Consider the following 13,880-nt stretch of genomic DNA (forward strand, 5'->3'; position numbering starts at 1 on the left):
AGTGAATGATCTTATCTCGTCTATCAACCAGGTGTTAGATCTCTCCCCTCCTCCTCCTACTGTAGAGGAGTCGGCGTCTCAGCAGGAGAAACACCAGTTTCGGTTCCCCAAACGTACACGTAGTGCGTTTTTCGATCACTCTAACTTCAGAGACGCTGTCCAGAAGCCCAGAGCGGTTCCGGACAAGCGTTTTACTAAGCGCCTCACTGACACGCGTTACCCCTTCCCCGCTGAAGTCGTTAAGGGTTGGGCTCAGTGTCCCAAGGTGGATCCGCCAGTCTCTAGATTGGCGGCTAGATCTGTGGTATCGGTTGCAAATGGCTTATCGCTAAAGGATGCCACTGACAGGCAGATAGAGCTCCTGGTGAAGTCCATCTATGAGGCCACGGGCGCGTCTTTTGCCCCGGCCTTTGCAGCCGTGTGGGCACTCCAAGCTATCTCAGCTTGTCTGGCTGAGATTAATGCTGTCACACGTAATTCTGCTCCGCAAGTTGCGTCTTTGACTTCTCAAGCGTCAGCTTTTTCTTCCTACGCCATGAACGCAGTCCTAGACTCTGCTAGCCGTACAGCTGTGGCATCCGCTAACTCGGTGGCAGTCCGCAGGGCCATGTGGCTGCGCGAATGGAAGGCAGACTCGGCCTCCAAGAGGTTTTTAACCGGTTTGCCGTTCTCTGGCGACCGCTTGTTTGGCGAACGATTGGATGAGATTATTAAGGAATCCAAGGGAAAGGACTCCTCCTTACCCCAGTCCAAACCTAAGAGACCTCAGCAACGGAAAATACAATCGAGGTTTCGGTCCTTTCGTCCCTCCGCCAAGCCCCAATCCTCTTCGTCCAGCAGGCCGGAGAAAGGCCAGAGGAACTCCTATGCGTGGCGGTCCAAGTCACGCCCCCAGAAGGCCGCAGGAGGCACTGCCTCCAAGGCGGCCTCCTCATGACTCTCGGCCTCCCCTAGCCGCATCCTCGGTCGGTGGCAGGCTCTCCCGCTTTGGCGACGCCTGGTGGCCACAAGTTCAAGACCGATGGGTGAGAGACATTCTGTCTCACGGTTACAGGATAGAGTTCAACTCTCGTCCTGCTGCTCGTTTCTTCAGAACCTCCCCGCCCCCCGCTCAAGCCGACGCACTTTTTCAGGCAGTGGACGCTCTGAAGACAGAAGGAGTTGTGATCCCCGTTCCCCTTCAGGAACGTGGTCGCGGCTTTTACTCCAACTTGTTCGTGGTGCCAAAAAAGGACGGATCATTCCGTCCCGTTCTGGACCTCAAGCTACTCAACAGACATGTCAGAACCAGACGGTTTCGGATGGAATCTCTCCGCTCGGTCATCGCCTCGATGTCACAAGGAGACTTCCTAGCATCGATCGACATCAAGGATGCTTATCTCCATGTGCCGATCGCACCCGAACATCAACGCTTCTTACGTTTTGCCATCGGAGACGAACACCTTCAGTTCGTGGCATTGCCTTTCGGCCTGGCGACAGCCCCACGGGTTTTCACCAAAGTCATGGCATCCGTCGTGGCGGTCCTACACTCTCAGGGCCACTCGGTGATTCCCTACTTAGACGATCTCCTAGTCAGGGCCCCTTCCCGGGGGGCGTGTCAACACAGCCTTACCGTCGCTCTGGCGACTCTCCAGCAGTTCGGGTGGATCATCAACTTCCCGAAATCCACGTTGACACCGACCCAATCACTGACTTACCTCGGGATGGAGTTTCATACACAGTCAGCGGTAGTCAAGCTACCGCGGGACAAGCAGCTTTCTCTGCAGGCAGGGGTGCAATCACTTCTTCGGAGTCAGTCACACCCCTTAAGGCGCCTCATGCACTTCCTGGGGAAGATGGTGGCAGCGATTGAGGCAGTGCCGTTCGCGCAATTCCATCTACGGCTACTCCAATGGGACATTCTCCGCAAATGGGACAGGAGGTCGGCTTCCCTCGACAGGAACGTCTCTCTTTCCCTTGCAACCAAGACGTCACTTCAGTGGTGGCTCCTTCCCAATTCTCTATCGCAGGGAAAATCCTTCCTACCCCCAACCTGGGCTGTGGTCACCACGGACGCGAGCCTGTCAGGGTGAGGAGCGGTTTTTCTCCACCACAGGGCTCAGGGAACCTGGACTCCGATAGAGTCTTCCCTTCAGATCAATGTTCTGGAGATAAGGGCAATATATCTAGCCCTATTGGCTTTCCATCGGTGGCTGGAGGGCAGGCAGATCCGTATCCAGTCGGACAACGCCACTGCCGTCGCATACATCAACCACCAAGGCGGCACTCGCAGTCGTCAAGCCTTCCAGGAAGTCCGGCGGATTCTGCAGTGGGTGGAAGCCACAGCCTCCACCATCTCCGCAGTTCACATCCCGGGCGTAGAAAACTGGGAAGCAGATTTTCTCAGTCGTCAGGGCATGGATGCGGGGGAATGGTCTCTGCACCCAGAAGTGTTTCGAGAGATCTGTCGCCGCTGGGGAACGCCGGACGTCGATCTCATGGCGTCACGGCACAACAACAAGGTCCCGGCATTCATGGCACGGTCTCAGGATCACAGAGCTCTGGCGGCGGACGCGTTAGTTCAGGATTGGTCGCAGTTTCGACTGCCTTATGTGTTTCCCTCTCTGGCGATGCTGCCCAGAGTGTTACGCAAGATCAGGTCCGACTGCCGTCGCGCCATTCTCGTCGCTCCAGACTGGCCGAGGCGGTCGTGGTACCCGGATCTGTGGCATCTCACGGTGGGTCAACCGTGGGCACTTCCAGACCACCCAGACTTGCTGTCACAAGGCCCGTTTTTCCATCTGAATTCTGTGGCCCTCAACCTGACTGTGTGGCCATTGAGTCCTGGCTCCTAGCGTCTTCAGGGTTAGCTCAGGATGTCATTGCCACCATGAGACAGGCCAGGAAGCTAACGTCCGCCAAGATCTATTACAGGTCTTGGCAAATCTTCTTATCCTGGTGCTCTGATAACGGTTTTACTCCATGGCCGTTTGCCTTACCCACTTTTCTTTCATTCCTTCAATCCGGAATGGACAAGGGTTTGTCACTTGGTTCTCTCAAGGGCCAAGTATCGGCGCTCTCCGTATTTTTTCAAAAGCACCTAGCCAGGCTTCCGCAGGTCTGCACGTTCCTGCAGGGAGTTTGCCACATAGTCCCACCTTACAAGCGTCCGCTGGAAGCCTGGGATCTTAACAGGGTGCTTACGGCTCTTCAGAAACAACCTTTCGAGCCGCTGCGGGATGTCTCTCTATCACGTCTTTCGCAGAAGGTGGCCTTTCTAGTGGCAGTCACATCACTTCGGAGAGTGTCTGAGCCAGCAGCGCTGTCATGCAAAGCCCCCTTCCTGGTGTTTCACCAGGATAAGGTGGTTCTGCGTCCGGTCCCGGAATTTCTCCCTAAGGTGGTATCCCCCTTTCATCTCAATCAAGATATCTCCTTGCCTTCATTTTGCCCTAATCCAATTCACCAGTGTGAAAAGGATTTGCACTCTTTGGATCTTGTGAGAGCACTCCGGTTCTACGTGTCTCGCACGGCGCCCCTGCGTCGTTCAGATGCGCTCTTTGTCCTTGTCGCTGGCCAGCGTAAGGGTTCGCAGGCTTCCAAGTCAACCTTGGCTCGGTGGATCAAGGAAACGATTCTTGAAGCCTACCGTTCTTCTGGGCTTCCGCTTCCTTCAGGGCTGAAAGCTCATTCTACCAGAGCCGTGGGTGCGTCCTGGGCATTGCGGCACCGGGCTACGGCTCAGCAGGTGTGTCAGGCAGCTACGTGGTCTAGTCTGCACACTTTCACGAAACACTATCAAGTGCATACCTATGCTTCGGCAGACGCCAGTCTAGGTAGGCGAGTCCTCCAGGCGGCGGTTGCCCACCTGTAAGAGGGGGTCGTTTCGGCTCTTTTTTATTGAGGTATTCTTTTACCCACCCAGGGACTGCTCTTGGACGTCCCAATTGTCTGGGTCTCCCAATGAAGCGACAAAGAAGAAGGGAATTTTGTTTACTTACCGTAAATTCCTTTTCTTCTAGCTCCTATTGGGAGACCCAGCACCCGCCCCTGTACCCTTCGGGCTGGTTGTTCTTTTGTGTACACATGTTGTTCATGTTGAATTGTTCTTTTGGTTCATGGTTTGCAGTTCTCCGAACATCCTTCGGATTGCATTTACCCTAGACCAATTTATAAGTTTTCTCCTTCCTGCTTTTGCACCAAAACTGAGGAGCCCGTGATCCACGGGAGGGTGTATAGGCAGAGGGGAGGGGTTACACTTTTTAAAGTGTAATACTTTGTGTGGCCTCCGGAGGCAGAAGCTATACACCCAATTGTCTGGGTCTCCCAATAGGAGCTAGAAGAAAAGGAATTTATGGTAAGTAAACAAAATTCCCTTCTTCCCACTTTTTCTTCCCATTGATATTAGTAGTGATAGATTGACACTTGTTCTTCCCATAATGTGTATAGAAGCATAAGCATGCTGTCCAATCTGTCCAAAAGTCAATGTGAATGAGGGATGGAGGGCAGTAACAAGACTTATTGTGAATGGTGGATCCCTACTATGTATAGGAGCTATTCATTTCATTTTAATCCTGTCTGTGTCGATAACGAAACTGTTGAAAAGTTGTCTGTACAGAACAGGAAGTAGAAGTCAAGTATATACCTTAGAGGCCTTTTTTAAAATTGAACTATTTGTTTTGTATTTTAAATCTTTTTACTAAAATACATTTAACATAAAATCTGATTTTTCTCTGTCGTTTCATTGGGGGACACAGGACCATGGGTTATGCTGCTGTCACTAGGAGGCTGACACTAAGTAAACAGAAAAAGTTAGCTCCTCCCCAGCAGTATAACCCCTGAGCCGGAGGCGGGCTCAATCAGTTTTTTGCTTAGTGTCGTAGGAGGCTGATGTGGGCCGACTGGGCCCCCTTCAGCCACTTTATTTTTTGCGTTATTTTGTTTTTCTCATTTTTTCTCGGCGACGCTCGTCGCTCTCATCTGTGGTAATTTTCTTTTTCTGCAGGTATCTTTTCTCTACCTCAGCTCTCGCAGCCCGTGTGGGTACCACTCCCCTGGGTCGCAGAGGCTTGAGTTGTCGGGCCCTCTCCCCCGTCCAATTCCACGGTACCACTCCCCGGTTGGCACGCGGGGCTGAACTTTCCTGGGCACCCCTATTCACCCTGCGGTACCACCCCAAAGGGTCGCAAGGGGCATACAGCAGGGACTGGACCTCCGCAGCGCATCTGGAGTTTTTGGATGGGGCCCGCAACGCTGCTACATTTAGGGGCTTCCACCCCAATGGCGTCCAACTCCCCGCCTTCTTCAGCCTGCTTCCTGGTGCCCGCAGCCATTCCTTCGCTGAGCGGAGCACACAGGAGCATGTGCAGAGTCTCAACCTGCACACTGGACAGCGCGCCGCGGATCAGGTAGGACCCCTTCCTTCTCCCCCCTCGGACGGCTGCAGAAATTTAGGCCCCGGTCTGGGCCTACTCGCCGGACTCCCCCGCTGCGTCCGTGGAGCTCCCTGCCGACTCCGAGGTCGGGCGGCCCCGCATCGCTTCTGCGCCGCCGCCGCTTGCGGCCGGGTCCGCCGGCGCTGCCCCTGTACCTTTTTAACAGCTTCAAACGCCGCCGCCACCTGAGGTCGGCTCCGTCGGCGCTGCCTCTGCCCGCAACGGCACCTCGGCTCGGCCACTGTCCTCGGTCCCCCAGGCCGCCTACCGCACAGCGCGCCGAGGATCCTCGCCGCCACCTGCGGTCGGGTCCGCCGGCGCGGCCTCTGCCCGCGACGGTGCCTCTGCTTAGGCCCCGTCCTCGGCGTGCCCAGGCCGCATCCCGCACAGCGCGCCGAGGATCCTCTCCGCCGCCGCCTGCGGCCGGGTCCGCCGGCGCGGCCTCTGCCCGCGACGGTGCCTCTGCTTAGGCCCCGTCCTCGGCGTGCCCAGGCCGCATCCCGCACAACGCGCCGAGGATCCTCTCCGCCGCCGCCTGCGGTCGGGTCCGCCGGCGCGGCCTCTACCCGCGACGGTGCCTCTGCTTGGGCCCCGTCCTCGGCGTGCCCAGGCCGCATCCCGCACAGCGCGCCGAGGATCCTCTCCGCCGCCGCCTGCGGCCGGGTCCGCCGGCGCGGCCTCTGTCCGCCCCGGCACCTTCAAAATTTAGCCCCCGGCTTCGGCCCTGTCCTCGGCGTCCCCAGGCCCGCCTCCCGCACGGCGCTATTGGACGCCGGCCTCTCCGTTCCCGCCCTCCGCCGTGCTCCAGGCATCACTTGGGGGGTGGGGGATATTTTTTTCCCGCTCACAGCGTCCATTTTAAATAAAGAAAGAAAAAAAAAAAAAAAAAAAAGAGAATGGGAGTTTATTCCAGACTACTAGTCTGGGTTTACTGAGGCCTCAGCATCACCTTCTTTTTCCGGGGGAGAAAATAAAACACACTTTTCTTTAGTGTATATTTTTTATTTTAGGTCGATTTTTATTAAAAATTTTACATACATGAGTTTTTTACACCTTAACTCTTACAGTACTTTCGGGCACTTGTTTTGCTTCACCTTTTTTATTTCGCGCTCCCAGCTCGAAATTTTAGTTTAGTCCCCTCCGGCGGGTTAATGCCCTGTCTCAGGTCATAGATCCCCTCGCCGCCGTCCCTCGGCTTCGCGCGCATGCGCTGCGTCCCCGGCCAATACTCGGTTATGCCTTCCATAGGTCTAGCGCAATCCCCTCGGGGAGGTGAGTCTCGTACCAGGGACCTTTCCTATGCTAGAAGCGGACCCGACAGGTCTCGTCTTTTGTGGCCCCCCTGTTTTCCACCTTATTCCCCAAGTCCAGACTGCCTTTTCTCCGGCAGTCTTCCGACCTCTCGGGTGATGGCCCAGGCTTTCCACCTCTGCTGGACTCCGAGCAGGACCTGGATGTTTTGGCGCACGTCTAAAGGCCTGCTGGAATTGGTGAGTCAGGCCGTAAGGCTACGGACAGCCCCCTTATCTCCATGCACGCAGGTCCCCCTTAAGTCATTTGGAGCGGACTCTGCTCAGACGACATCCAGAGCTCGCTGAGTTACCGCGTGCTCACGGTCAACTGCCATACACGACGTTTACCAGCGGTAAGTCTAGTCATCGTCTTTATTCCCTTCTCCAAAAAGGGGTCTCGGTGAGAATGGGCATGCCACACTGGAGTCGCTGAGTGATCACAGACAACAACCAGACACGGCGTTTACCTGCGGTAAGTCGTGTTATTGTCATTATCATTCCCCCAGAGGGCTCTGGAGAGAGGGGGCATGGCACCTTGCAGACAGGAAGGTGGGGACCCCTGCGGGTTTTCAGTGGACATCCAGTTCGCCGTGTGACTGCGTGAGCACGGATATTCCTCGGACACAATTTTTACCAGCGGTAAGTCCCTTATATTGTCTTACCCCTTCTCGTAGAGGGCTCCGTGATGAAGGGGCACGCTACCCTGTACTTGACCCGCCTGGGTTCCTCCTGGCTTCTCGTCCCTATCGAGACGCTCCGCAGGGACTCCATGGACACTCTACGCAGCGGTCCGCGCTCCACCTATGCCGATCCAGGACTGGTTATCAGCTTCAGTGAGTACCCTCTCTTTACAAAATCTGGTGTCTGCCCGCTACACGGCCTGAGCCTCTAACATCAGGGTACCTACCCGTCGAGAGCTCTGACTCGGGATCAGGAACGCAGATTCGACATTTAGGAAGTCGCTGACTTCCTTTCCGGCTCTCGGGATCGCCCTTTCGGAGATAGGCGAGTCCAGTTTATCCCCTACGCTACATCAGGGTAGACTGGCTACGTAAGGGAAGGGTACACCCCTTTCCCGGCATCGGCCCTAATGCACCAGGACTCGTTCCCTCACATTAGGTTCGTCAGGGAACCTTTATCCCTACAACAGCCATCTCCGCTTTGCGTGGCTGCGGACCGTCCCAGCTTTCTGAGAGTGCTTGCAGGGATCACGATCCCTACGCATCCCCAGGCTCTCTCTGCCCAGGAACGACCGGGAGACCCAGAGTCTCCCTTCAAGGACCCTCGCCTTGAGGTTTAGACCATCATCATCACTTTTCGCTACTAGGGTAGCTGAGCTACAGGAAGGAGTCCTCCCAGACCCGGCCCGGTCCATCACTCCTCAGGCACGGTATTCGAGCCGTTCAAGGGTTGCTACTCCTCACGCAGGAGCAGTTTCCCTCCTGGCACAGGGTCCTGCGGCTCTTTGCCTCCCGCTCCCGTTTTTTCCCTTCGGTTTTTTGCTATGCGAGTCCTCGACAGCCTGTGGTGGTGTTAGCGATGGTGCACATACCAGATTTCATCCCGGACTCTCCAACGGAACACACTGAAGAACGGGGACAGGAAGGTTCCGTCTTCGAGGGTGACCGGCCAATTTCCTCCTAGAGGACCACTCTTCGCAACCATCCCTGGGAAGATTCCCTTTCCTCCTCTGGAGCTTATTATCAACCGTCACCAGCCTCCCGTACTAGGGTATGCTACCCCACCATTCCTCGGCACGGTCCCGAGGGACACCCCTAGAGTGTCGTCTCCCCTTTCAGCATTCCGGACTCAGAGCCATTCGGTTAGCCCGGTTACAATTTCTTCTCTGGGGTGTATTGTCCAGTCAGGTTCCAGTCGGACCATGCCACAGCAGTGATGTGCATCATCCACCAGGAAGACGCAGGGAGCGTCATGGCAAGAGAAGAGGCCAAGAGGTTCTTGCTCTGGGACGGGCTCTTTCATTCGCTAATCTCGGCAGCACATCCCGAGCGTGGACGTTTGGGCGGCCGATTTCCGCGGTACGATAGGTCTCGCGTAGGTAAAGGGCTCCAACAGGGATATCAACAGCCAGATCTCTGGCGAAGGAAGACCTCCAGTCGTGACTTTTTGGCCTTCCGATCCAACTCTCAAGTCAATGGTGCGTCGAGTACGCCACCTGCTCTGGACTAGAGGACGACGCCCAAGACCGGTCGTGTAGCCTGTTCAGGCTCTCATGCATCTTCCCGCTGCTTTCCATGATCTCGAGGGTTCTCAAGAGGGACCTAGGCAGGCGATAGCTCGGGAGTGGCCCAGGCGAGCATAGTTTCGCATAACTTACTCATCTCCTCGCAGATGCCCCGTGGCTCCTTCCAGACCGCCAGATTCTTCCGTATCGGGGCCCCTCTAGTCTACCAGGACTCAGGAGTCCCAGGTTCCATGTCCTCACCAGTGGATCCCGGGTGCTGGCTCGGTCAGGTCTGTGAACAAGATGATGACAGACATTGAGGAGGGCCTGGAATCCAGTTCCCTCGAAGATTTAGTTCCACGTGGAAAGAGCTCCCCCGGTGGTGTGAGGACCGCATCTTCAGAGACTTTTCACTTTCCGTCAATCAGGGCCTTCGCTCAGAGAAATGTCCATCTGGCTCGGCGTTTTTCATCGTTCACTAGAAAAGTGGGACCATAATCCAGTGATGAGTTTGCTCAAGGTGCCCCTTTTTTCCCTGCTCCCACCTGTTTTGATAGGTGGGCTCCTCGTGGCCATCTGGTTGTTATAGACGGCATCAGGGCGGGCAGCCCTCTCGTAGTCTTTTCTCCCCCTTTTTCCGCTCCGCCAGCAGGATAAGGGGGGGCTCCAGCCAGAACCCTTCGTTTCTGTCCGAGACACCTCGGCTTTCCTTCCAGAAGAGGACTTTAGGTTTCGTTTTTGTCGGTTCTAGGCTCCCCTCTCAGCCTGAAAGAGGCATAGTTCGTTCTAGGGCTGGTACGAGCCCTCAGTCTTTCGTGTCGGCAGGACACCATTTTTTTGTCGGTTACACCGACTGTCAGTCCATTCTTCCGCCCTTTCCCAAGAAGCATAGGCCGGCGCAAAGGGCCTGAATATCACATGGATCCTTTCCTCCATATGTGAAGACTATCGCATGAAGGTCGGACTTCCGCCGCGGTCTACCGAGCAAGGGGCACCCTTGCAAGATTGGGCTCCGGACGTCGGTCAACCAGGTCCTCTGGTCCACCACCCGATCTAGTCGGCGTACCTTTGCTAGTTTCTAACAGGTTCTCACTCAAGCTTCGGCAGAGGCCAGTCTTGGTGTAAGGTTTGTGGGTGGCAGTGGCACACCTGTAACAACGTAGGCGCTTGTAGGTCCGGGTCAGCCCGGCAAGGGGAAGCGACTTCCTTCCTATCTCCGGTGATGGTTTTCTTCCCACCCAGGGACTGCTTTTGGACGTCCCATGGTCCTGTGTCCCCCAATGAAACGACAGAGAAAGTAGGATTTTTGTGTACTCACCGTAAAATCTCTTTCTCTTAGTCTTCATTGGGGGACACAGCACCCACCCTGCTTGTGCTTTTCGTTATATATGACATGCCTGTTTCCCCAGTGCCCATATTCCCAGGTCACTGGTCACACGACTGTTCGTCATAGTTTTTTACCTTGTTTTTATCCAGGATTGTTTGGCTCTCCTCCTACTGCTTGTGCACTAAACTGATTGAGCCCGCCTCCGGCTCAGGGGTTATACTGCTGGGGAGGAGCTAACTTTTTCTGTTTACTTAGTGTCAGCCTCCTAGTGACAGCAGCATAACCCATGGTCCTGTGTCCCCCAATGAAGACTAAGAGAAAGAGATTTTACGGTGAGTACACAAAAATCCTACTATTCCAGCAGGTCACTTTCTGGTGCACATTCCCCTTTAAACATTATTAAAGCCATCATCTAGTCAGTCTTTTCTATGCTTTTGAATGTTTTAATATATATTTTATATGAGAAACATTACTCCATTATACATGTCATGTCAGTAGCGGAAATCTTTATTAACTGTAGTTTTTCTATGTCTTTAAGTGGTTATGGTGAATGGAGACCACCGCATTGGAATATTTGCCAAACGGGCAATCCAGGCTGGAGAAGAATTGTTTTTTGACTATCGGTGAGAATTAACATGAGGGTGCAAATATCAATATGTACAGTATAATACATAAGAGTACAGGAAAATGTGTATAAAGATGTTTGTGTGCACGGAAGAAATGAGATTGTATATCAAACACCCCACCCCAAGAGTCAGAATCCAGGAGTGCAGTGTTAGCTCCTGATTGTGCCAGCTTCAGCCCCTGCTGCAGAGGCAAAATGTCCTGATGTAGCTGCATCAGAGAGCACAGATCGGACAATGCCTTTAGTCAGAATTGTCAGTCATGCAGGAGTGCACTGCCTCCAGCAAGCAAGAGGGCATTAGGCAGGGGAGCGGTGTGCTCCTGAAGAATGATTATTAGAGAACACCTTTAAAAAGCTTTATAAAAAGGATTTCTTGCCCTTGTATATGACCAGAAGAAGTAGCGGCAGTGATTGTTTCCTTTTTTCCTCGATTTAATCATCCAGAAGAGCACACCACAACACATTTTGTAGATAAACTAGATTTTATATCTCCAACAACTATACATAACCAACCTAGCTAAGTGCCCAGGTCTAGTTATGTCCGTGAACTGTTCTGTGGCACTCGGAGTAATCTATATGCAGAGTTGTACCCCTTGTGCATACTGTAGCGCCGCCTTGGAGCCTTGGATGAACTATATTGGAGGAATAATATATGCCAAATAGTATTGCCAGCATAGTTCTAAAATCCTCCCCATTATCCCTACCTCACAGAATGGCCGAAAAGGCGTTGGCAGCTACAAGCCGTGCCCATACAAAAGCACCACACAGCCTTAATAATATAAAGCAATGTTTGTATTTTAATTCCACTTACATGTCCGCATTACATGAGAACGTGGCTTTCTTGTTACTCCAATATCTATCATTTTCCTCTACAGATACAGTCAGGCAGATGCTCTGAAATATGTGGGCATAGAGAGAGAGACTGATATCATCTAATTTCCTCCCCACTTTTATCGTTGGACCTTGTGACCGTCCCCGGCAATAATCTACTGAACTTCTGTGTTTGTCCGGCCACTTCATTGTGAAATATTCGCCTTTGTGAATGTATTGGTAAGACTACACTTGCACAAACCTTTGGTGCAGGTCCTGGAGGTGAACCCTATACGTGACGTCACTTACAGTATACTGTATAATCAGTTGTCTGTCCTAGCGGTTTTAGTCGGGGCATTATTCATTGCTCTGATTTTTTGGTTGCTCATTCAGTTATGTGTCTGATGTATAACATGTTGTGACTCACATACGGTCTAAAGCACAAACTCTTCTAAAGCATCCATGTTCTTTACACAATACAAAGAGGCCTGTAAATAGCACAACATGAAGCCATACAAATTATAGGTGGCACTAATACTCTCATTAGCCAGTAATGCAAATGAGGCCCTTATAGTTGTTGTAACTTGGAGTGCTATAGGCTTCCCATGGCGCACGGCACCATCATCCATCAGCTCTTAGCAGATTCCATGGGCTCTTATTCACAGTGGGGGGAATTTATAAGAACAAGCATACTTATATCAATATTTATTCACTTATATAGCACCATTAATTCCATGGCACTTTACATACATCAGCAACACTGACGCCATTAGGACTCGCAATCTAAATTCCCTATCAGTATGTCTTTGGCGTGTGGGAAGAAACCGGAGAATCTGGAGAAGGCCCACACAAACACTGGGAAACCTATACAATCTCCTTGCAGATGTTGTCCTTGGTGAGATTTGAACCCAGGACCCCAGCACTGTGCAGTGCTAACCACTGAGCCACCGTGCTGCTCTGTACTTCAGTGTGCTTTTAATTAATATATCTTAATAAATTAAATCATCTCTTTCTGAGCATTAGATCTACTCCAGCCATTGCCTGTTGTAGATTTGCAGTATAATTTGCGGCACTCTCTGGCATTTATTATTGTAAACTTGAAGCACCGCACGTGGATCTGAATCCTCCTCTTAAAGAGAACCTGTCACCACTTTTTTTGGCTATAAGCTACAGCCACCACCACTGGGCTCTTATATACAGCATTCTAACATGCTGTATATAAGAGCCCAGGCCGGGGGTATAACATAAAAAACACTTTATAATACTTACTTAATGGTCGTGCGGTGGGACTTATGGGCGTCTCCGTTGTCTGGTGCCGGCGCCTCTTTCGGCCATCTTCGTCCTCCATCTTCTGAAGCCGCGGTACATGACGGGTCCGACGTCATACACACTCGCTGGCATTCAGGTCCTGAGCAGGGCAGATCAAAGTATTGTAGTGCGCCTGCGCAGGACCGGCGAGTGTGTATGACGTAGCCGCGTCATGCACACATGCTTCAAAAGAGGACAAAGATGGCTGAAAGAGGAGGCGCCGACACCGGACAACGGAGACGCCCATAAGCCCACTGCGCGACCGTTAGGTAAGTATTATAAAGTGTTTTTATGTTATACCCCCAGCCTGGGCTTTTATATACAGCATGTTAGAATGCTGTATATAAGAGCCCTGTGGTGGTGGCTGCATCTTATAGGCCAAAAAAGTGGTGACAGGTTCTCTTTTAAGCTTTATTTTTGATGATCACAGCACTTTTCTAAAAAGAAAAGTGTCAAATTATGGTGTAAATGTGACTCTCACAACCCCCACAGGTGAGCCTCCACTATCCATCCTCACCCCATTACACTGCTTGGATAAGATCCTATTTTGCACTTTTATCTCCCATCTTTTGTTTCTATAGCATACTTGGGTTGGGCTTGGCATACGAACACTAATGTAAAAATACTGAGGTGTGAATGAGGCCTAACGAGGTGGACAGGACTATTTATTAGCACTCATTATGTAAGACAGTGGAACTGCGCCAACAGTGGTTACCGTATATACAAGCTTTCCTATAAGCTTCAATATTATGTAATGTTTTATTTGTTAACTCCATGTGTACAGATATTATTTCTACATATCTATATAGATGTATTCCCTGCTGGAAATTGAAAATTTATATTCCACCTTACCATGGAGCTTTAATGCCTTGGACTATCCTTCTAGTGATTTTATGCAGTGGTATCTTAATCATTTGGA

The 13,880-nt window shown here is 52.2% G+C and overlaps 1 protein-coding gene across 4 annotated transcripts in view; it reads left to right on the forward strand.

The window, feature by feature from the left end:
* The window catches only part of EZH1 (enhancer of zeste 1 polycomb repressive complex 2 subunit), a 149,517-nt gene extending 136,644 nt beyond the window's left edge, over positions 1 to 12,873 (forward strand). For all 4 annotated transcript variants that reach the window (XM_075349986.1, XM_075349988.1, XM_075349985.1 and 1 more), the window contains exons 22-23: positions 10,757 to 10,841; positions 11,719 to 12,873. In XM_075349986.1, coding sequence (XP_075206101.1) covers positions 10,757 to 10,841; positions 11,719 to 11,779 — 146 coding nt within the window. In that variant the 3' untranslated portion in view covers positions 11,780 to 12,873. The remainder of the gene's footprint in view (positions 1 to 10,756; positions 10,842 to 11,718) is intronic.
* Positions 12,874 to 13,880: the final 1,007 nt, after the last annotated feature.

Source organism: Anomaloglossus baeobatrachus, chromosome 5, assembly GCF_048569485.1.
Source record: "Anomaloglossus baeobatrachus isolate aAnoBae1 chromosome 5, aAnoBae1.hap1, whole genome shotgun sequence".
Classification (NCBI taxonomy): Eukaryota; Metazoa; Chordata; class Amphibia; order Anura; family Aromobatidae; genus Anomaloglossus; species Anomaloglossus baeobatrachus.